This window comes from Sinocyclocheilus anshuiensis, unplaced genomic scaffold (genome assembly GCF_001515605.1).
Source record: "Sinocyclocheilus anshuiensis isolate Anshui unplaced genomic scaffold, SAMN03320099.WGS_v1.1 scaffold238, whole genome shotgun sequence".
In the NCBI taxonomy this organism is placed as follows: domain Eukaryota; kingdom Metazoa; phylum Chordata; class Actinopteri; order Cypriniformes; family Cyprinidae; genus Sinocyclocheilus; species Sinocyclocheilus anshuiensis.
This window is the reverse complement of record NW_015547674.1, coordinates 1699810-1725592: the sequence shown is the minus strand read 5'-3', so window position 1 is coordinate 1725592 and position 25783 is coordinate 1699810. Positions and strand designations below refer to the sequence as shown.

At 36.3% G+C, this 25783-nt stretch overlaps 1 protein-coding gene across 5 annotated transcripts in view; it reads right to left on the bottom strand.

Moving 5' to 3' along the window:
- Positions 1-18724, bottom strand: part of LOC107702961 (ankyrin-1-like) — a 149477-nt gene extending 130753 nt beyond the window's left edge. For all 5 annotated transcript variants that reach the window (XM_016505430.1, XM_016505431.1, XM_016505433.1 and 2 more), the window contains exon 1: positions 18451-18724. In XM_016505430.1, coding sequence (XP_016360916.1) covers positions 18451-18576 — 126 coding nt within the window. In that variant the 5' untranslated portion in view covers positions 18577-18724. The remainder of the gene's footprint in view (positions 1-18450) is intronic.
- Positions 18725-25783: the final 7059 nt, after the last annotated feature.

The following is a 25783-nucleotide window of genomic DNA, read 5'->3' as shown; positions in this document are numbered from 1 at the left end:
TAACTGACACAGTTATGTAAGAAATATGTTGCCTTAACAATATCAGTTTTGAGCTGTAATTATAAAAAAAATGTGGTATATGGTACTGTTGTTCTCCACTGCTTCTAAAAAGAAAGACGGATACTCAAGTTGTGAGTTTACATTTAAAAATAGCAGTCATTTTATATAATAATTCAGTGCACATTTACATTCTTAATTCCAATATCTCATATAAAAGGTGACTGATTATTGGAAGATGGGCTCTTGTAGGCCGGGCACAAAGAACAACATAATTGTGGTAACAGAAATGCCTTGTTTATATTCTGCAAGCAGTATCAGAAAGTTGTGAACACACACACACACACACACACAAATCTGTTTTTTCCCCCCTATTTATTTCTCACTTTGTAAAAAATGATGATTAGGAAATGCACCAACACACATATCTATCAGAAAAATACTCTAACCTTCATGCAGGTTACTGTTCATGCTGAGCCAGATGCTCAGTCTGAGGGGGTGAATGACACTGGCATGCCAAATTGTCATGTACAAGGGCACAGGAGGACGTTTACAGATCCTAATGCATAAAAATATTGGCTTTAAGAGCCATGATGTACAGTAGGCTGAGCACTCATCAAGCATGTCTTGTATCGAGTCAACAGACTGAATGTTGGTACACACACACAAGCATGCAACCAGAAACAGATCCATCAAGTAGCATCGTCGCTCCAGTTCCAGCATGAATCCACCGGTGAGGCAGCAGCGCGCCTGACGTAAGCAAGCGCCCAGCACTGATCAAAAGCAGTGTGAGGCACAGAGATATCACCAGGACCATCTGGAGACAGACCTACTACTCCTATAAATGGACACAGAAGATTTGTAGGGCTGGAGCTGGTTCATTTACTAAGGCAAGATGGCCAGAAATAAGCCGGCAGGAAATGAAGGAATGTATCTGGGGCTCATACGAAAGAGACACTGGATTTGTCAGAGGGAATAAAAATGTTGATTTTGATTGTTTGTGTAAATGTTAGTATAAATGTTCATCTTCTCCCTATACCAAAAATGTCATCATTAAAACTACTGTACGTTGAGAATTTGGAGGCAATTTAGATTATTTTGGATTATTTCTGCACCTATTGCCGCACATCTTGCTTTCCCATTATCACTGATGGATAGGACTTTCTCTCAGTGGTCGGCACTGGGCATTATAACATATAAGGATCTATGTCTTCGCATCTTTCCGGCAACTATTAGAAAAATTTGCATTGACACCATTTTATCAGGTATTTGCAGGTCCGTAATTTTGTTCGCCACATTCCTACCCTATTGACTCCTTCCTCACACCTATCCATATTATATATGGTATGATTCCATATTTTTTCATAGTATTACATTTTGCACCTCGTAATTTAACTGCAGTTTGTTCCGTTCTTATTTGATTTTCCCCTTCCTTTTATTTCATGTGGAATGCTGTTAATTCATAATTTGCATAATAGGATGGATCCTATATTGCATAACTCTCCTTTCTTTTCTTCTTGGAATTAAACTTGTTCTATTTGTTGCATGGACCTGTTTATTAAAAAGAGAGACGGACTTCATGAACATTTAAGGTTCTAAGTACATTTACATGATATCAATCAATGGTATGTGTAGCTGTATGAAGTATTCTGTTTATGTGGATAAAATATTGTTATTGCTTATTCTTATGGTTGGCGATTTCTATTTCAAATAAATGCTGTTCTTTTGAACGTTCAAAGAATCCAGAAAAAAAATCACAGTTTCACAAAAATATGAAGCAGCACAACTGTTTCCAACATTGATAATAATCAGAAATGTTTCTTGAGCAGCAAATCAGCATATTAGAATGATTTCTGAAGATCATGTGACACTGAAGACTGGAGTAATGATGCTGAAAATTCAGCAATAAATTACGCCGCAGTAAATTAGATTTGAACATATATTCACATAGAAAACAGCTATTTTAAATTATACTAATATCTCAAATATTACTGTTTATACTGTGTTTGGTCACACTTTATTTTAAGGTCAAATTCTCGCTATTAACAAACCAGACTTTTGCCTCAAGAAACTCCTAATTTGCTGCTTATTAATAGTTAGTAAGGTAGTTGTTAAGTTTAGGAATTGGGTTGGATTAGGGATGTAGAATATGTGATTTATAAGTACTAATAAACAGCCAATATGTTAATAATAGGCATGCTAATAAGCAACTAGTTAATAGTGAGAATTTGTCCCTATACTAAAGTGTTACCCTGTGTTTTTCATCAAATGTCTTGGTGAGCATAAAAAGACTTCTTTAAAAAAACATTTAAAAATCATACCAAGTAAATAAATATACAGAATATACTTGTCTAATGCATAATTAGTGCAAGGTTCACCATTAAGATGACATATGCATGCAATACTGATGCCAAAAACAGCAATAATTGTGCTGAAACGGGAATAGTTGAGCAAAAGACACCTCAAATGTCTTGTTGAGGAGTGGTGCTATTACATTTATAAGCAATCAGACTTTTCAGCTGGACAGTAAAACACATACATATACAAACATGAGGGGCCCAAGCCATTTTAAAACCCAACCTAGCAACCATTCAGTACACCCTAACAATGCTCAGAACACCTTAGCAACTGCATAGTAATGCCCTGGCAACCACCCAGAAAACCCTGGCATTGTGCACAGGCAAGCACACATTTTCTTCAGAACAAATGAAAATCTAGTTATTGTGTATTTTCTTTTATTTTCAACCACCTAATGCATTTTTGGTGTTTATTGCTGTTTAGTGTATTTTGAAGTTAATTAAAAGAGCATTCTGCATTAAATACATCTTAAGCTTTATCATGTCGAAATCATTTTGAGGCTATTTCTGTGCATTTTTAAGGACCTCTTGTATGTTCATTTATCAGCATATGGAAGATACATTGCCAGTTCAACTCATATTTTAACACACAGCAGGAGGCAGATTTGTTAAGAGTCAACCTCGTGTACAAGCAGCAGATCAATTTCACTGCAGACACAGCAGCTGGAGAGGAAAGCACTGCATTTGCCTTGAGTGAATCCATTATCTGCATCATATGTTAGGATAAAGCAGGGTGGAGAAATCTGAGAGAATTCAGTGAAGCACTAGCATGAATCAAACCCTTCTGTAATAATGTTTTCCGTAGATACTGCCTTCTTCACATAGATAATGAGAGCATCGAGGGAGATTCCTTATTTTGTCTACAACAAAAAGAAAAATGTGTGTGAGCCTCTGTATGCTGTGTTTAACTTATACAACTGACTAACCCATACAACTGAATGCACTACCAACTTGGGAACTTGGCATAAAATGTTGAACTTCGCTTTTCTTCTATTAGTGCAAAGGATGTTTCCATCATGATTATGGATGTTGATGTTCTTTCACTTTTATGCAAATAAAATTAAACAACAACATTAATTCCAAAGTTTGCAGAGATAAATATCAAGGAGAAATATGCCACATCCGACCTAAATGGAATGAAATGCATTAATAGTCTTTAATTCTGATATATTTAAAAAAAAAAAAAAAAAAAAAAAAGTTATTTTAAGATGGGCCTCCTAGAATGTGACAGACATTAGGGTTGGGTAATATGACACCTATTATTCCCCCATTTTACAATATGTAATAAGTCTCAGGTGTCCCCAGAATGTGTCTGTGAATTTTCAGCTCAAAATACCCCACAGATAATTTATTATATCAGAATGAGCTTTATTGCCAGGTATGTTTACACGCCAGATGGATGCTTGGCAACGGCGTTCTGAATCCGCGCTGTCTGAGCTTCACGAGCGCGGCGGCTGGCTTCCACCGTCTGCGCGTCCTGAAGCGCTTGATCAGCGCCGCAGCTCCCCCGACAACAATGTCCAGCAGAACATCAGAATAATCAAAAACCGGTGAAATATCGGGTGGTGTGTACTTCCTAATGTCCAGCAATTCGTCTCTGGTGAAACTGATTGCAGGGATATAACTAAAGACAGGACAAACTAACAAAAACACAAAAACAACTGCGGAGCACGCCACGGAGGCAGCCATCAGCGTCGGCGCCATCTTCGATTTTGTCGATTTTGATATCATTCTGAAAATGCCTATTTTGAGTGGAAGCAGAAACACACTCTTTTCGTGCCTGTATCTTTAAATGCAAATGAGCTGCTTCTCCCCGCCCCCTTTTCCAGAATAGGGCGGAGCCTTTACAGCTCGTACCTCAAATACTCTGCCAAAAAAAAGGATCTGTTTGGTTTTGACTATCATGTATATCGCGCTGAAATCAGTCCGTTATGTCTGTAAAGGTAAACAGCTGGGGGGAAAAATCGCATGTTTATATTAGATCTGTGTATGAAGTGACAGCAGCGTAATATACAGTATCTACTGCTGTCTACGCTGTTAATATGACCCAAACAATAAAATAAAAACAGAAAATCACTCACTGCTCTTGAACGAATAACTTCTATAGCTTTAATAAGAAGACTTTTCTAACTTGAATGCTGCTTTTAAATGCACTAGCGTAAAGATAAACATGGCGGGTTGTGTGCGGCTCATTCAGGGCGGGTCTTTGCTAATATGGCGGTGTCAGTCAGTGGCCATGGGCGGGGCCTAAACATTGTGACGTCACAATGCTCAGAGAATCAAAACGGCATGTCTAATGAGACTGATTTGGTTCAATGGCGATTAAAAAATAAGGAGTGGGTGGATTTTTATCATTTTAGGGTGGGTGTTCACACACTGCCAACACACATTTATGTCCAGACACAATGTAAAAGTGGATTTTGCATAATAGGTGCCCTTTAACTTGTGTTATGTATATATATATATATATATATATATATATATAAAAAACACTGCAGAGTCTTCACTGTGTAAATATAGATTCATTTTTTATTAAAGTTACAAAAGTGATTCAGTCGAGAGCAGCAAGATTTTTTCTCTTTTGTGATTTATGTTGATTAACATTAATGACAGACATCAGCAGGTTTATTAGGCTGCGGTCACTTTAAGACTGAACGCACGGATCTAATATACTGATACACATGCGTAGAGCAAAGATCCAAAGATGGGCATTTTGACACATACAGTAAGTGTGTATATTTGACCGTTCAAGCCCAAAATGAGCTCGGTTCAGTACTCACGCGCTGTATTTCAGGTGTTTCAGGTGCGTGCGCTCAAACCGTCTCTGTGCACACATATACTAAAACTTTCGCTGTATATTGCATTTGAATGATTTAAAATCACTTAAAAACGCATTCAAATGACAAGCTCTCCTGGTGGCGCAGCAAGGAAAAATCACAAAAACATCAGGAAAACCTCTACCACTTGTCAAATTTCTACCGGTTTATCGTTTCTACCGGTATATCGCACACCACCTAACAAACATTACTGGTGGTTTCAGTAAGCGTAAGCCCTTGTCATTTTTTTTCTTCCATGCTTCAGAAAGTCAGTGACTAGACTGTAGGGAATGTCTGAAGGGCAACCAAAAGTCACTTTCACTGAGAGTTGGCAACTTTAGACGACATGAGCAGCACAGAACACTGGTGATGTGACAAAGTTAAGTAGAGGTTAACTACAGTATCTCTCAGAAGTGAGTACACCCCTCACATTTTTGTAAATATTTTATTATATCTTTTCATGTGACAACACTGAAGAAATGACACTTTGCTACAATGTAAAGCAGTGAGTGTACAGCTTGTAAAACAGTGTAAATTTGCTGTCCCCTCAAAATAACTCAACACACAGCCAATAAGGTCTAAACCGATGGCCACAAAAGTGAGTACACCCCTAAGTGAAAATGTCCAAATTGGGCCCAATTAGCCATTTTCTCTCCCCGGTGTCATGTGACTCATTAGTGTTACAAGGTCTCAGGGGAAGTTCAACATGCATATAATAAAATATTTACAAAAATGTGAGGGGTGTACTCACTTCTGTGAGATACTGTATATGCAACTGTGCGGTGATCAGTGATCATCTGCCACAGAATTAGTGTTTTCATTGAAGAGAGACAAATGACATGACAGTGAAAACTTGTTGCATTGTGTCTATTTGAAATAAAATGTTTCAATCCCATATTATTTTTTAATTAAAAAAATGCTTGGCACTTACTGCAAAGGGGAATATAAACGATGGAGAAAGTAATACAAAAAAAAAGTCAGAACTAAAATTTTAGGTAACACTTTAGTTTAGAGAGCAATTCTCACTATTAACTAGTTGTTTATTAGCATGCATATTAGCTGCAAGTAGCACGGACCACAACGGAAATGTTTCAAGGGGACCCAAAAAAGTGACGGACCCGGCTGGGATTTGTTTTGTGCAGTGGCTTTTTTATTTATTTTTTTGAGTTTCTGCTAAATGGCTGCCCACTGCTCCGGGTGTGTGTTCACGGTGTGTGTGTGCACTTTGGATGGGATAAATGCAGAGCACAAATTCCAAGTATGGGTCACCATACTTGGCCACATGTCACATCACTTCACTTCATATGCAGTCAGATTTTTTCACACGTATGGAAGGCTGATAGAGCCAAAAGTCTTTAAATGCAATGCATAAAATTTGACCATGTCAACACACACGTGTTAATGTGGAAATTTTGAACATGTGTCTTTTGTGTGTAGACTAGACATGCATATTCTGGCAGTGTTAAGGCATCAGTTTTCGCCTTAGTATGTGTAAAGACGCACAGATTTCTACCGTTGAACTAAAGAACTAAAAAAGAAAATGAAAAACCATGACACAAGACATCACACACACAGAACCAATGCATTATCCCTCATGAATAAATTTAACGTTTGATGTTTGCATACGTGGATACCTATGTACCATTGCGTCACATATGAAAATATAGTCACATTAAGGCGGACAAACAGTGTGTGTTGATATGGTCAAATTTCACGTGTTTAAAGACTTTTGGCCCTTTCCGCTGTCCATAGCAGTCAGAAGTGCCCTTTTTGCACTCATCAGTTCATCCACAAGGCAACACCGACTCAGTCCGTTGTTTCACAGTCGAAATAGAAACCGATGAGACGGAACAACAACAACAAACTACTGGAGACACAACATACCGAGCAAGCTTGTTACATCCAGAAAGCGAAACATATGGAGATGGTTAAGCGACGCAAAGTCCAAAATTGTGTACGAAAACAATTAAAAATGCTTGCTGTTTTACTGCCTCTAGTGTTAATTTATGTTGGAAACTGCAGAAATATGTACTTATTGGTACATAACAGTTCCCCCAGGTTTTCGTCATGAGATCAGGTTGCACTTCAAATAAATTTTTCCCAAAGATGGTTTTCATCAATTTGGGTAGTTCTTATGACGCTGATGTATGTTCAAGTGTTCGTTTTGGGTTTTTTTCCCGAATAAGTTTGCTTTTAGTTCGTTATTTGATGCTATAAAAACCATAATTGATGTCATAATTGTATGCTTGCGATTGAATCTGAATTTTGAGGTGGGACCTAGATAGACCAATTTGGAGTAGACGTCACAGTTACGTCACTTGGAACTGCACGCGCATAGTGGTGGCAGAAAAACACTGGGAACAAGTGGAGGGAAACGGGTAAAATCCATAGAATAAGAGAAAAAATGGATGTCAGAATTGGAATGCAAATAATTTTTATATAACACTGTCGTCAAAGACGCCATTTGAAGCTAAACGCAGACGTTTAAACAGACAGACTATGGATGAAACCTGCTATGATTACCCTACTTTTAAAGCATAAATTTGATTTAAAGAATAGGTCTATATAATATTCATATAGGGGACATATTGTATTAGCCCTACAGTTGAAATACATGCATGAAATACTATTTAAACCTATAACATTTTACATAACATTTACCTATTTTATCTCACAATTCTGACTTTTTTTCTTGCTAATGCAAGTTTATATCTCCTAGTTCAGACTTTATAACTTTATTCAAGTCAACAATTGCGAGTTTGTCAATTCTGAGGAAAAAAAAGCCAAAAGTGTGGGATTATAAACTAAAAAGAAAGAATGACGAGTTGATTTTTCTTACCAGAATTGTGTGATATAATCTCGGAATTGCAAGAAAAAAGTCCAAATTTTGAAATATAAACTCAAAATTACATTTGTTATTATGTTATTATTTTATTCCATGGCTTGAATAGACTGCTACATTAAAACTGTCATTTTCTGCCACCAGATAGGCTCCGCCCACAAAAACGTCATCACTGTTTGCAAACACTGAAATTGGTCTACTGCACAGTCTCCAAATGGCATCATCAGCGTAAGAAGACAGCGGCTATTTCTGGGACATTCCGGCTTAATTTTTCTACAGTGGAAGGAAGAGGAGATCATCCATCTTTTTTTACAGTTTATGGTTTGCATATGCTATCAAATGCAGTATACTTTGAAAGGCAGTGTGTTTAGCTGTATGCAAGAGCTAAGCTTTTGCATTAAACCTGAAGTATACTTTGGGCTTTACAGTAAAGCAACTTAAGCCACCAGTTCTAAAGTTTCACTATACATTAACAATGACATGACATTAACAAAAAAATACAGCATTGTGGTCAGAATAAAGCACTGAATGATGAATTCTTCACACTAGTCGTAGCATTATTCCCCGCTCCCCTCCTCCACCATGCCTTCTCCCGTTAGCGTCAGATCCATGACAATCTGTTTTGGCCAGTCTAATCTCTGTGTTCTTAATGCAGAGCTTTATGAAAGGACTGGCATATCAGAATACCATTTCTAAGGAGGGATTATCACTCCCTGGCAGATGGAGTCAGAGGGGGTTGAGAGAGAGACGGATACAAGAAGACATGGGTGAAATTGTCATGATGTACCATATAAAAGTGGATCCAGACAATGTTAATGAAGCTACTTTACAAAAGGGCCTTGCCTTACAAGCTACTCATAATTTCAAGTAGCTGCTCTTCTAAAAATGCAGCTCTTATACTACAAGCTAAAAGTAGCTCAGTACACTAAAGCTACTTCATATATTTTAAAATATATATCTATTCTATGATGTAATTTCTAAAAAAAAAAAAAAAGGAGGAGGAGGTTTGAAGGAATGAATCTCAATTAGGTTGACATTATCAACATAACAGCTAAATTTATTATAAAAATACTGTAAAAAAAATACACGTCAATTTAATGAACAACTAAGGGTAACACTTTAGTATAGGGAGCAATTCTAACTATTAACAAGTTGCTTATTAGTATGCATATTACTAGTATATTGGCTGTTTATTAGTACTTATAATTATAAATCACATATTCTGCATGACCATATTCTACATCCCTAATCCTACCCAATACCTACATTTAACAACTACCTTAACAGCAAATTAGGAGTTTATTGAGGCAAACGTTGTAGTTAATGATTAGTTAATAGTAAGAACTGGACCTTCAAAATAAAACTAAGTTTACCTTAAAGAGATAGTTCTTAAAAAATAAATTTCTGTCATCATTTACTCACCATTTGTTCCAAACCCGTAAGATTTTCATTCATCTTCAAATCACAAATAAATATATTTTTCATGAAACCTGAGAGATTTCTGTCCCTCCATTGAAAGTCTATTACAATAATAATAATAAAAAACTTTCATGCTTCAAATAGTTCATGAAAACATTGTAATAGTCATCTATATGAATGGAGCAGTTTAAAGTCTTGAGATGCTCAAATGTGCTGCAGAACTAATGAGGTTTGTTCTCGTGCATCAAACAAGTATGAATGATCTTTGCTTTACCATAGTTGATGTGCTCTGTGTATGTGCATTGATCAGTGTTTATAATGAAAGTGTTTATCATATAAAGCGATTGTGACTGTTCAGTTAAGACTTGGATTAAACCAATTAATTCATTAGGATTTCCTTTACAATCTCTTTATGAACTTTAAAATATTCAGAGCTGCGGTGTAACCGACTTTCAGTAAAGGCACAGAAATCTCTCAGGTTTTATTAAAAACTTAATTTGTGTCTTTAAAAAAATGGGTAACACTTTATTTCGATCGTCCACTTTAGACATTCTATTAACAGTAAGTAACTTTGCAACTACATGTCAGCTAGCAGTTAGTAGAGTATTAGTAGGCTGTCTGCTTAATATCTTCTAACACTTTCTTTGTCAACTTATTCTACAAACCCTAAACCTACCCTAACCGTCTACTCTGAGAGTTAGTAGACATGTAGATGCAAATTAATGAGAATTAGTTGACATGTAGTTGACATGTAGTTACAAAGTTACTTATAGTTAGTAGAATGTCCAAAGTGGACTATCGAAATAAAGTGTAACCAAAAAATGCATTATGGTTTGAGACGGCATGAGAGTCCATAATTATTGCCAGAATTTTCATTTTTGGTTGAATCATCAATTTAATGGTGAGATATTTTCACCACTGTTGTCACAAAATAGAATAATGAAGCAAAAATAATGACTGGTTTCACAGAACACTCCCCCATCTGATCAGCAATGTATATAATATAAACACACAATATATTAGATATGGTTATTTATGTGAAGACTGTGCTGAAACAAACATGTACCGCAGGAATAATATCAATAAAAAGTGAATTAAAATGAAAGCCGAATCATATATTCTCAGATCAATTCTGAAGTGCATTAAGGCCTTCCAGAGGAAAGTATAACATCAGAAAACCAATAATCCTACGTGACGTCAAGATCAGATCCAAGCAATCACAGAAACCGTTTCCCCCTGACATCTGCCATACTGAGCTTTGATTACATTTCTCTGGTATTTAACTGATTCAGTATGATGGTGTGTGTTTTGAACAAGGAAACTGCTTTTCTTAAAGGTACAGTTCACCTTAACATGAAAACCAACTACTTTCAAAATATAGCTTAGTAAGAGGAATAGACCAAGGTTGTTTTTTATTGATAATACTGCCTTGCCTTGAATTCTCGATGCAAATCTTTTAAAGATTCAGATTTGGTGTATTCATGAAACACCACAAGAATCAAAGAAGTTTGTGTGCAGTGTCTCTCTTCCACCTTTTTCTTCATATATGCCGCCTCCATATGCAAAACATGCAACACCTCTGTATTCAAACCACAATTATTACATATCGTTAATGTATCTTGAATGCACAGAGAGAGAAAGGCAAGACAACGACAATGCCAACTTCATTTCAGTCATATGGAGAGTGAATAGATGACGAGTTACCGTTTTTGAGCTGAAATGCTATGTTTGTGCCTTTTGTTGTTTTTTAGGAGTTTATGGAGGGAATACTACTTAACAGTGAATATGTGTTCCCTAATATAAAGTGTACCAAATATTCTAAAGCATTTATTAATCTTAATGTTAATTTCAACACTCGATAATACAGTATTTAAAAAAAAGTTGTATCTGTTAACATTATATAATATTCCTGAGCTGGCATGAACTAACAATGAACAGTTATATTTATTAACTAACTTTAACAAAGATGAATAAATACTAATTAATTAATAAAAACCAAAACAAAGACTAATAAAACATATTAATTTAATAGTTCATTTTAGTTAATGCATTAACTAATAGGACCTTATTGTAAAGTGTTTTGTTTTGTGGTAACACTTTACAATAAGGTCTTATTTGTTAACATTAGTTAATCCATTAACTAACAATGACTAACATATTACTGCATATATCAACCTTTGTTAAAAATGTTCATGTTCCTGTTAGTTCACAGTGTATTAACTAGTTTTAACAGATACAACTTTTGATTTTAAAAATGTATTAGTAAATGTTGAGGTTAATTAAGATTAATAAATGCTGTAGAAGTATTGTTCATTCTTAGTTCGTGGTAACTAATGTTAAAAAAATCTAACCTGGTTACACGTTAGTTTAACTAGTTGCTTACTAGCATGCATATTACTAGCATAATGTCTGTTTATTAGTACGTATAAAGCACATATTAATGTCTTATTCTGCATGAGCATATTTTACTCCCAAACCTAAACCTAACAACTACCTTACTAACTATTAATAAGCAGCAAATTAGGAGGTTATTGAGGGAAAACTCTTAGTTAATAGTGAGACTTGGACCCTGAAATATAGTGTGACCTAAAACCTTACTGTAAAGTGTTACCTCTTTTTTTTTTTTTATCTGAGTGAATAAACTCAATCTCTTCCATTTCCATTCTGATACAATCATTGATACTTTCTCTTTCTCATGAACACACACACATACGCACAACCCCGACCCACACACACCCTTCACTCAGTTAAAACGGGTGGTAAAGGTGGCGTTTGAAAGAGGCCTGCACTCAGCTATAAATATGAGTGAGTGATGCTCACAATGTGCTGAGTCATGTGTCTGCAGGCCAAGCAGGACTCCCACTGGACCACTAACAGAGTGACACAAACCGGCAATCAACACTGATATATAGAAGCTGTGCACCACTAATCAATCAATTAGTCTATCTATCTATCTATGCATGCATGGAAGTCCCAAACGATTTTCAGGCAGCTCTATTAGAAAAGACTGCAAAAATCTGTGGTGCATTTCCCGATAACGTAGACTCTTAGCGCGCTACAAAGACTCTAAAGGTTTACCTTTGCTAGGTGTGTTCAACGAACTATACCTTAGTAGGTTGCTTAAAGGCACGATTTTCAAAGTCGTCGGGTCACCGTGGTTTTCACACTGCACGACTATCTGGGGTAGCATTCAGTTGCTGCTGTGTTCACATTGCACGATGGATCGGCGACATGAGGTTACACACTGCATGACTTCACAATAGGAAGAATCGCCGACAGCTCTGTCTGGTCCGCAAACTACGTTTCACAACAAAACACATGCGAGAAGTGATAAGGAACTAACGCGAGAACCCGCGTGCGTCAGACCGGAGTTCTCGAGCAAGACTGAATTATTAAAAAAAATATATATATAGCCTGCAAATTGTCTGTGAGCTGATTTCCAGCTACAAGGAGAAAAATTAAAAACTGATTATGCAGGAGGGAGATGCAGGGAACAGGGATTGTGTTCTGCAAAGAGAGTTGGAGGTAAATACAGCGTCTATTTTATAGTGTAGGGGGCGGGGCTTTGGATTCTAGAGAGCATTTGATTGGACAGAAAGTTTGATGAGAAGCTGAAGTACGATGTGACGTCAAAAAAAAAACGTTGAGCCGTTTTGGCGGAAGTGACGAACTGCAAGCTTTGAATGCTTATATCTTCTAAATGCGAATTTTGTCACTGTTTTGGAGCACACGGCCTTATAGATAACCTTAAGACTAACATATTGATATTAACACCCAAAAAACTTTAATTTTGATTTCATGGGGACTTTAAGGTATACGTTCTTACGTGCGACGTTACCAGGTGCTGTCTATGGCGCTAGTGCTGAATTGGTTGATATCGATGGCTCGAGAATCGATTATTCACTCAATGCAGGGGTTGCTTCACTGCATCATCTGAGAAAGTGGTGTTCCTCATAAAAGAAGCACTTGAGAGATAGTTGCAATTGCATCTATCTTATTAAAATAATCCAAATTGCAAATTAAATCTAACCATGGATATTTTATATAATTTTGAAATGAGTGTGCGAACCCGCAACCTCATGCCCAAACGTATCATGACTCATGACTGCTACACTCAGGGCCGGATTTATTCTAGTGCATATGCTTGCACATTCTGGGGGGACCCACCCAATTACAATAAAGAGAAATAACCTACAACAGCAAAAGAACCAGAACTCGAAAAGACATTAACCAAGCAAATAAATATAACAAACAATACGACAAACTAATTCCATGTTTTCCACACAAAAGTATGTTCTATTGTCTATGAAAATCACACTTTCTTTCTCCCGCTCTTTCTCATAAAAACGCATACACATACAGTACAGACTCACAGTCCAGCACATGCATGGACCAAACATGCGTACAGAGACTTGTGAGTGATGCCCTGCGACTCATACTATATAAAACATACTTTTTTATGGTCATGAAGTTAGTTCAATACCAGCTTCTAAATGTAGTTTATTTCATGTTCTTTTGTCAAAGTCATTGTTATTCGTTAAAACATATCAACTTCACCTATCAATACTGTCCAAATAAAGTATTTTTACTGCACTGCATGCAGTAGTGATCTGGTCCAATTAAGGAGGAAGGTGGGTGAATTAATTAATTTATTATTCTGTCTATCCATCTATCCAGATATAGTAATCAGCACATGATAGTATTTAAGCTACATATTATTGACAAGTCCATCAGCTGCAGTAAGCATTATCTGCTTCAGAATTGATGATTGGGATGCTTAGCTCAGCACTGAGGTCTTCTGGAATTGTCTATGCTGCTCAACTAGTTCAGTGGCATGAAGAGAACCACACACTGAGAAGTGGTAAATGTCACGAGCTGAATCATCATTCCTGCAAAACATCTAAACAATTTCACTATGAGTTTAGATGAAGTCTTGATAAAATGCAAACCAAATCTACATCTATAAACGCTGAGAAGACTGAGATGAGGCTGATTGCAATGAAAATAATCTGTTAAAGATTCAAAAGGTTAAAAATCTCTTTTCTCTTTGCCTGGCAAGTATAAGAACACTAGGGATTTGACTCTGACTTAAGTTGCAATTTTTAATGTGCAGAGACAACTGTAAGTATGCCATTGAACGCTCCCAGAAAAAAAGGTACAAAAGCTGTCACTGGGGCAGTACCCTTGCAAAAGGTACTAATATGTACCATTTAGGTATTACTATGTACACTTTAGGCATTGAAATATAAATTTAAGTTACCAAAATGCACCCTTTAGGAGTAAATAAGGTACAAAGGTGTGCCTTTTGAAAAGGTACCGGCACGGTGACAGCTTTTGTACCTTTTTTTCTGTAGGTTGACTTCTTGAACAATCTCTGTGGCACTTTCAAAGCATTGCTCTATTTAATTGAGCTGTCTGATTGGACACGCTTTTGTTCAACCAATGGTGTGAGTTTGAGATGGTTTAGAAGTGTTTCGATAATATTTTATAACTTTTAATTGCATTCGAATGACATGGGGTGTGCCAAAAAGACTGTGGCACTGATAAATCTGCTACACAAAAGAATAAACACAGTATAGCTAAATTTAAATCCGGAGGATAATTTATTTTTTGTTATGTACAATTGTTATGTATCACCATACTGTATCGCCCAGCCCTAAAATCTGCTCTATGTTAAAGCATTAAGTCATTATAACAGTGTGACTTTCTGTAAAGTTGCTTTGAAATTATGTGCATTGTGAAAAGCGCAAAAAAAATAAAATAATTGACTCCGATTTTGAGAAACCTCTTGAAAGTCATTATTTTGGTGCCAATTTTGGCACGAAAGTTACACATTTCATGTGCCAGCAAGCATCGACTACTCTATGCAAGAATGTGCCCAGATGTTAATGAAATCAACAGTTTTTTTAACAGCTAATTTAAGCTGGATCTGTCCCAAAAACAATTGCCTTCAAAGAGCTGCCCTTCTAAAAATGTTATTTAAGGCAACATACGCTTAATTTGGGGCAAATCTGCTGCAAACAGTTTACCATAAAGCTAATTTCTATTGGAAAATAGAAACTTGCTGCAAATTTTGTCCAGTGTTCACTCTAAGCTGACAACAGGAGTTTGCCAGAACACTGTATGTCTGAAAAGCAACATACACTGCATATACAGCAATGCGCTCCAATGCACAGCCAGTTGCAACATCCGACTTCATACATCATTTACAATCCTGAAGTTCAATAAAGTTAATTGTTAGCTGGCAACTGTCAAAAATGAAATGTGATCTACAGTACTGTGAGAAGCCAGCTGGCTAACTGGACTCAACCACACTGGTTCATAAAAGAAGTTGCATCAACAAATGCAATCCAAAAAATTAATAATAAATAACACTGACAGCATTTTGATTTCAACACTTGTCATCCTAAACCAAAAAGAAAAATGTAAAAATATATATAAATAAAAAGCATATAAATAATACAAAAAAACATGCATGTTTGCATTAGAAAATTTCACCATGATTGCATTAAATTTGTGTGTGTGTGTGTGTGTGTGTGAATTGTACATGTTGCAATAAAATATGCACCACTGTTGGTGGAAGACTAAAGAGGTACAGTCTATACAGTGATAGACAAGACAAATACATGTTGAAAATGTCTTGCCCAAGGGAAGCACAAAGCAATAATTCTCCATCACGTAGCATATAAATCATGCTTAAATAGCATGGAAAGAAGAATCGCAAAAGTGCTGGCTCAGCACAAAAAAAAAAATGAAGATCAAGAACAAGACAGGCTTTGAATATTATAACTGAATATAATGCATATATGTGTATTAGTGTGAGAGAATGAGTGTATTTCTAGGTTTTTAAAGCACGATATTATAGCAAACTGCACAGAACCACAAAAAAACAACAACAATGTATTATGACTGAAATTTGCTTTTAAGACCATGATCTCACCTGTATCTGATGGGTTTGGCACAGCTATACTCAGATTCAGAGAAAACTGTGAAAATTGACATTTAAAAACCCCTTTGAAGCCATTTCTCTCAGATACAATATCATTGTAGATATTGCATCAGTGTACAAGCCACTTTAAAAACACAGATTCTCGAATCAATCACAAGAGGTGTGTGAGTATGAGAGAGGATAGCGCACAGGATTTCAATAGCCTTGTTTAAGAAGAATTTGCTGGGAAATGATGTACTGTAAGTAACACAAGATATCCTCAAAATAATACAGTCCTTGATGAGACTTCATTTTTTGGAGAAAACCCACTAACACCTTTTGGAAGAGATTGCATTTGATTGCTGCAATTCAAAATGACATTTAAGGCATCCTGCATGGAGATACGCCTAACCATAAATATTAAAATGATGCAAGGAAAAGAAATGAAAACCGTTCACTGAAGGTATCAAACACTCTAGACACTTTACATTCTGTCCCATAAAGTACAGAATGGCTGGTTATATGAGGTTGGAATTCATAAAACAATTTGTCAGCATGTTAACTACTTATAGATATTTTCCTTAAAATTCTTCTGCACATTTTTTATTTTTACCATACACCTCATAATGAAAGCTGACAGCCGGAAATAAGCGAGGGAGAAAGAGGGATTAGTGATGTCCCACCGCAGATCCGGGCACACAAGCACCCTCCTCAGCAAGCTGCTGTAATATGAAACTGCAGTGAAAATGGTTTAAGTGTTAGAGCTAAACAACAGCATATCTCCATGTATATAGATGAGCAAAATGAAAGTGCAGCAAACTCTACTGACGTAAACGCCTTTTGCTGTACCGCACAAATCTAAAATGCTTCTCAGTGAAGCACTGTTTGATTTTTAGAGCGAAAACCTTTAATCCTACTGGTTTCGTGCTCTTCTTTGAGTGAACAAGACTACCAATACTGTATCTGTACTCTGTGTACTAAAGAGCCAAACTCATAAGTCTGCCTAGATCCAGCAGTAAGGTCTCCTTGTTTTGAGCTATAATAGTAGACATGCATTACTTTTAATATAGGCTGCATTTTATTTAATGCATTATATTTAATACCTAAGCATTTCATTTAATAATTCATATGCTATTTTTTAAATAAATATAAGCTATAAAAACATTTGCATATTTTTATGCAAAAACATTTGCTATGCATATGAGATCGTTACAGGAGACTCTTGTTTTGCGTGAAACAAACTACTTCTATGCATTTATGGATGTACTATTTGTAGGTAGTTTAGTTTAAAAGCGATACATTATTGCACATTCCCTGCTGTTCTGACACATTATAGATTATATAAATTGAATGTCATTTGAATGACATAATATAGAAAATACTGAATCTGATTTTAATTTAATTGAACATTGAACATGCATGTATTATTTTCTATGCACAAAATTCTGTCATCACTTACTCACCCTCTAGTTGTTCCAAACCTGTATGAATTTCTTTCTTCTGTTAAACACAAAAGAAGATATTTTGAAGAATGTGTGCAACCAAACAGTTAATGACTTCTACAGCATGGGAAAAAAAAACCATAGAAGTCAATGGAAACCAGCAACTGTTTGATTGATGAAATGTAAGAAGAAATTCATACATGTTTGGAACAACTTGAGGATGAGTAGCCTAAATGATGACAGAATTGTAATTTTTGGATGAACTATCCCAATAACCCTGCGAGGTCGCCTTCTTTGAATTGTAATAGTAGAGGTAGGCTACATTACATATCTGCACCTTCTCACTTGCTATGCCCATCACAGTACGCAGAGAATAAATGCAGTTTCAATTATTTAATACATTCCTAAAATCTTTTTTATATGAAAATATGCCAAATCTAAAAACCATTGATTTGTGTATAGCTCTGATGATTCTGACAGTCTCTGGTGTTGGGCTGTTTTGTGCCAGCGGACCCTCAGGAGGGGAAGCACCTCACCTGTCCATGCACGTGTTAACACCAGCGGATGCCTGGCCCTGCGTGTCCTGCTGCTATCCAGCATTAATACCTCCCCTCCCTTCATCCGCTCTCAACTTATCTCTCTTCCCTACCTTGCGCTTTTTATCCCGCGAGCGGCTCCTTTTCTTCGCCTTCTCCTCCTCTTTCTCCTTCCGCTCCTGCTCGGCGAGCGCCTCTAAATCCTTATTCTTGCGCAGATGTTTGGCGGCTTGTGCCATAGTGCCGTTACCAGCCGGGCTGAGATGGCTCTGTAGCTCCGGTGATGGATGCTGGTGGTGTGGATATTATCTCAGTTCCTCTCATGCAGTCCTGCAGCACTGGAGTGAGCGTGTGCGCCGCGTCTCCCTCTCTCTCTCTCTCTCTCTCTCTTCTGTCTCTCTCCTCCGCTGCAGCACTAGTTAGTAAGGCAAGACAGACCTGAGAAGGCTTCACTGAGAGGAATACTGCTGCAGTGTTGCGCACCTCTCTCTCTCACACACACGCACACACACATGCCAATATTCTCGTCTTTTTTTACGTCGATCTCTCACTCTCACGCCACTCCTCTTGTGGAATTCAATGTGCACACTTTTTCCCTCTTACATGCACCTTCTTGTGTTATATCCTCTCTGGCATCCCATCACCTGCAGCAATTAACAAACAAATGGAGCGACAGACACAGAAGCTTTCTGGTGGGCTGCATCCATTTTTGGGACCTTCATAAATCAGTTCCTACAGTAGCAAACCTATATGGCTTTACCAGCAACACGGGACACCTACAGAGCAGCTTGTTATTCACTCTAGTGGGTTTGGGATGGACTTTTACAAATGAACTGAATACATAATTTAATCTAACTTAAATTAATAATTTATTCCATATGCATACACTCTTAATAATAAAGGTTTCACAGTGATGAAGAACCATTTTTGGTTCCACAAGGAACCTTTTTGGTGCACAGTTCCTGAAATTAAAATTTTTTCGTCATGTGAAGAACGTTTTAATAATCTAAAGAACCTTTTTCCTCTACCCCCTTATTTTGCAGTGCAGAAGTAAGATATTTTTGGTACAGCTAAAATAAATGGAAGCGAATGACACCGGAAGCCAGTTCTTATACGTTAAAAATAAGGTGGATAAAGAATCTTTTGTGAGATGGATAGGTCTTAAAGGTTCTTCGTGGAACCATAGATGCCAATAAAGAACCGTTCTTTTTAAGACTGTACTAGCAGTGTGGTGCATATGTAACTAAATAGCCTAACATTTGACATATACAGTAAATGCCTGCCAGAGGAGGATGGGATTTTCCCAAGCTGATATCTTCAGTTTTTCCTTTTCACTGTCTCTCTCGGCTGGCCCTATTTTCTGTTTGAAACAATAGGTTTTTTGAATAACAAAACTGACCTGACATGCTTAATACTGTTGACATCGAAGCCGCCTTATTCTATGCACATCACAGTCTCTCAAAACAGAGAAAAAGCATGTTTAAAACACACTCATCAAAGAGCGCTGCCTCATTCCTGCCCCCTCCCTTTATCCAATAATGCAGTGAGAAGGAACCATGTGGAGTCTGTGTGGACATGGATACACGAGTTGTGTAAGTGTGTGCAAACACGAGCGTTTTGTGCCGAAATGGAACAAAACCATGTTAAAGATCCCAGTACTCAGAGCTGTAAGCCGGTGGAAAGGTTTCCTTTGGGATAGTCGTGCGAGGAGGGGAGGGATCTTCTTTTGCTTTTCGATTTTAGACAGCATCTGCAGTGTGTATCCTGGAAAGCCTGCACCTGTTTCGTTCCTTACTCTCTCCCATAAAATAGCTCTACATCTCTCTCCAATCATACTGCAATCCTGCTGATGCAAGCAAAAAGAGGCTTTAATGACCCACACCCCCTTCCAAATGTGTAAAGCTCTTAAATAGACTATACGTAAAGGAATGTAAGCAAAACCACAAATTTGATATACTGTATCTACACACATTTTTAAGAAAAATGCTTCTTAACATTACCAGAAAAGGGTTCTTCGCTTGTAACATTAGCTTTTTATAGGGTTCCATGAAGAACCATGCTTTGAAAATGCTATATAGGACCTTAATCGTGTTTTTAATGATGGTTTATTTTCATTAATATTAGTATATTTATATCATAATATTAGTATTCATTTTATTTGTATATATTATTTATTAATATTGTTTTTTTTAACCCCTCTATCTACCTGGTAGTACAATATCTTGTAGCGTCTATTAGGGTTTTACATAAAAACAAGAACAACATGTTTTGTTGTTTAATGATTTTAATGTTTTTAATGATGTGAAATTGTAGCAAAAATGACAGTGCTCTAGTTATTGGCAGAATACACTAATAAATGTCAATTGACATTGAACATAAATAAACTTTACTTTAAGAAGTAAAACAAAATAGAAACAGAAAATAGTGAAATGAAGACCAAGCTCCAGTGAAATACTGAATTTTCATAATCCTCTATGATGCCTTAAGTCCATCATTTTGGTGTGATTAAGTGGCTATTTTTCTCTGCAGATGATGTTGTGGGATGTGATGCATCTGAAATACACAGATGAGTTTAGAGTTATAGTTTGTCTCTTCCATTTGTTTATGTAAAAACCATTATGTTCACAAAGGCCAAAAGTAGCAAAAAATGGACATCATGTGAGCCCTTCACAATCTTAAAAGTAAAACATGATATAAAGTCATGGCATAGCTTTAATATTTTTTTGTGACTGGGTATGTTTATGCATAAACCCAAGTAATAATTTACAAATTCTAAGAATATGGATTATAAATTAATGTTACTTAGTGGAGAAGAGGAGAGAAGTATCCTCAGCTTAACAGAGCTGCTCACACTTACGTGACCAAAACAACTAAGAAGAAAACAGAACATGTTTGTTAGGAAACCAGTTACAATTTTAACGTTTATTTTGTATTTAAATTTAAGAATCAGAATCATTTACCTGTTGAGAGTGTGTTGACAGTCAGTCTGAGCTCCAGAAAATCAGTAATGAGGTGCTTTAATAGTTACAGATTTGAAAAACAAAAAGGCAGGAATAAAGCCCTAAACTCTAACACAAAGAACCATTTTCAGCGTAAAAGGGATCTTCAGGATACTCTGGTTCTAAACAGAACCATCATGTAAAGAACCTTTAAAGAACCTTTTTTTTTTTTTGAATGCATTCTGTTTTTTTCTTGGGTCTAGTATAGATTGAACATAACATTATGACCAGTGACATGTGAAGTGAATAACACTGATTATCTCTTCATCACGGCAGCTGTTAGTGGGTGTGATATATCAGGCAGCAAGTGAACATTTTGTCCTCAATGTCGATGTGTTAGAAACAGGAAAAATGGGCAAGCTTAAGGGTTTGAGCGAGTTTGACAAGGCCCAAATTGTGATGGCTAGACGACTGGATCAGAGCATCTCCAAAACTGCAGCTCTTGTGGGGTGTTCCCGGTCTGCAGTGGTCAGTATCTATTAAAAGTGGTCCAAGGAAGGAACAGTGGTGACCCCTGTCCACTGCCGAAAGCGCCAACAGTGGGCATGTGAGCATCAGAACTGGACCATGGAGCAATGGAAGAAGGTGACCTGGGGAACACATGGGAAGAAGGCAAGCCGGCGGAGGCAGTGTGATGCCTTGGGCGATGTCTGCTGGAAAACCTTGGGTCCTGCCATCCATGTGGATGTTACTTTGACACCTACCACCTACCTAAGCATTGTTGCAGACCATGTACACTCTTTCATGGAAACGATATTCCCTGGTGGCTGTGGCCTCTCTCAGCAGGATAATGCGCCCTGCCACAAAACAAATATGGTTCAGGAATGGTTTGAGGAGCACAACAACGAGTTTGAGGTGTTGACTTGGCCTCCAAATTCCCCAGATCTCAATCCAATCGAGCATCTGTGGGATGTGCTGAACAAACAAGTCCGATCCATGTAGGCCCAACCTCCCAACATACAGGACTTAGAGGATCTGAAGCTCTTATGACCTCATATTAAAGCAACTGTATGTAGTTTTGTGTATTTTTTGCATGGAATTCTCTGTCGTAAACCATTACATTGGATAGCTGTTACACGATCATTTGTTCCTGCTGTAAAGCAATCTGCCCTTTTAGTGGAATTTCGTAGCCGCTCACCGAACTATAACATTCTCACAGAACAGACGTTTAGGTGGAGAGTGGGACAGAAACAGAAGCCATTCGCCTTAGTAGAAGTCAGAGTACCATCAGAATGATTTTAAAAGTGATATTTGGACGTTAAAAAAAAAAAAACAGTTGCTTACAATGTGGATAATTTGAGCTTTTAAATATTTGGCCTGTCACTCCACTGGACTATTTACGATGAGGTAAGGCAAAAGGGTGATGAAATTAAAAGGGTGGGGAAATTTTAACCTAAAATGCTAATTATTTTTTTTTAAATTCTGCAGTGAAAGAAAGAAAGAAGAGGTAACTGACACATAAATCAGGTGTCTTGCAGAGTGTCTGTTACAGTGTCCAGTGTGCACTGACCACTAGGGAACTCTGTACCATCACGGCTCTCTCTTGGGGCCAAGGGTTTTACAGGTTGCATGGCCACTTTAGCCCCTACTGGTTTGCTACGGTAACTACACCAGCAGCCAGCAAACAGCATCCTTCTTTATCTTTCAGAAAGCATCATTCATCATTAATATCCATTCCATTCCAGCAATTGTTCTAGTGTTTGTTTTGTTATAACAAGTATTTTGTTCTGTTATAATATATAGTCATTGGACATAGGCTATTTGTCTTTTTGTGGTGCTATCACAGTTGTCTTGGCATGCTTTTCCTGTGAAACAAAACAAACAAATAAGAAACAAATACCTTTTAAATATTGAAAATGTAAAATATACAATTCATCTACAATTTATTCATTAACCTTGTCATTTTTTTTCTTCATTAACCAAGGTTTTTTAATTCATGTCATGACCATTAAACTCAGTAATTTATGCTCGATACATGCAAGTAACTCAGAAGGGTTGTGATGCAACTGAATGAAATGCACTCTCTTCACACTGAGCAAACTCCCACACAAATGCTGTTCATAGAGCTTATGTCTAAGCATGCTTTGTCGAGAAATCCGAGTTTTTGCTGGAGAAATATTATCTAGAAACGACGTTTCTGTATTACGACGGTGTTTTAGTGCCATCCCAGATAGCACACGTGCGTCTGTAAAAGATCGCTTCACCTGGAAAGCATCTGCTGTGTACAAACATCTGATAGACGTCTCTAAGATGTCAGTTTTACATGCATTCTAAATAAACATCTTAAAGACAGCTGATAAACGTCTATTTGACATCTGAGGAAAAAAGTCAAAATTACGAGAATAAAATTGTAGCAATACGAGAATAAATTCGAAATATTTTGAGACAAAAAGTCAAAATTACGAGAATGAAATCAAAATATTTTGAGAATAGTCAAAATTACGAGAATAAAATCTAAATTACGAGAATAAAATCAAAATATTTTGAGAATAAAGTCAAAATTACGAGAATAAAATCAAAATATTTTGAGAATAGTCAAAATTACGAGAATAAAATCAAAATTACGAGAATAAAATCAAAATATTTTGAGAATAAAGTAAAAATTACGAGAATAAAATCAAAATATTTTGAGAATAAAGTCAAAATTACGAGAAAAAAATCAAAATATTTTGAGAATAAAGTCAAAATTACGAGAATAAAGTCGAAGAATAAAGTCAAAATATTTTGAGAATAAAGTCAAAATTACGAGAATAAAATCAAAATATTTTGAGAATAAAGTCGAAATTACGAGAATAAAATCAAAATATTTTGAGAATAAAGTAAAAATTACGAGAATAAAGTCAAAATTACGAGAATAAAATCTAAATATTTTGAGAATAAAGTCAAAATTACGAGAATAAAGTCGAAATTACGAGAATAAAGTCGAAATTATGAGAATAAAATCTAAATATTTTGAGAATAAAGTCAAAATTACGAGAATAAAATCTAAATATTTTGAGAATAAAGTCGAAATTACGAGAATAAAATCAAAATATTTTGAGAATAAAGTCAAAATTACGAGAATAAAATCAAAATATTTTGAGAATAGTCAAAATTACGAGAATAAAATCAAAATTACGAGAATAAAATCAAAATATTTTGAGAATAAAGTAAAAATTACGAGAATAAAATCAAAATATTTTGAGAATAAAGTCAAAATTATGAGAATTAAATCGTAGCAATTACGAGATTAAAGTTATAATATTTTGCAAATGGCCCTGTGAAATTCCGGTTGCCTAGCAACTGATTTAAATATATATGAGGGATTATTATCAGAAATCATTATCATGTGTCATAATTCACGGCCGTAACCACCATAGACTTTGAGGGGGACAAGTCAATAATTAGAATTAATTTAATAATTAGAAATGGCCAATCTGTCTTGTTGTTAGAAAGACAAAACGCATTAAAAGTGACATTTTCAGCCTGGTCTGTTTCCACGGGCCAACAGCGCTCGTCGATGGCAAAATTTACAGCACGAAGCGTCAGTTAACATTGAAAGAGAGCGAGGTAAAATGGATTTTTATATTAGTCAACTGTCTTACGATAGAAATGTTAAATGACCGAACTAATAGTGATGCGAACTACTCGACATTTTTCCTCAAATATGGCCATCTTGAGAGAGAGAGAGTGAACTGCGGTCAGGCCAGCCTCCACTTTGAAAAACACGGTCATTCTAGCCCCGCGTTGTTTTTTGGTGCGCGCATATACTGTGCATTACGGTAATAGCGTGTCAAAACTCCGTTTAAAAGAAAAGCGATCTTTGGCATTGATTTATTCAGCAGTTTCTCACTCAATAGTTAATAAATAAATAAGAAAATTTTCACGCTCTTTAATGTGGGCCTATATAAACGTGAAGGAACATCAGAATGCATAAAAAACTATAATTTAATTAAACGAATGTCTCATTATAAAATGCCGCTTAAAATGAGGCGAATACGTCGGTCTGTCACGCCACATTAAAGAGCGTGAAAAACACATTATTGAAAGACATATTGTTTGTATTTCGCTATAAAACTCACAGAATTTGAAAGTTGAGACTCTGTTTTATATTAAAAGTACCAAAAGCACAAAGTTTAATGCTATTATTGGGTGCTGGCGCACAACGAATTCAAAAACGTGAAATATTATTATAGTATGACGCATGGTATGATTTCTGATAATAATCCCACATATATTCAAATCAGTTGCCAGACCACCGGAATTTCTCCCGGTGCTCCCAATCAGGGCCATTTGCTAAATATTATAACTTTAATATCGTAATTGCTACGACTTAATGATCTAATTTTAACTTTATTCTCAAAATAACTCGACTTTATTCTCGTATTGCTACGATTTTATTCTCGTAGTTTTGATTTTTTTTCTCAAAATATTAGGCTACGACTTTAATCTCATAATCTTATACTTT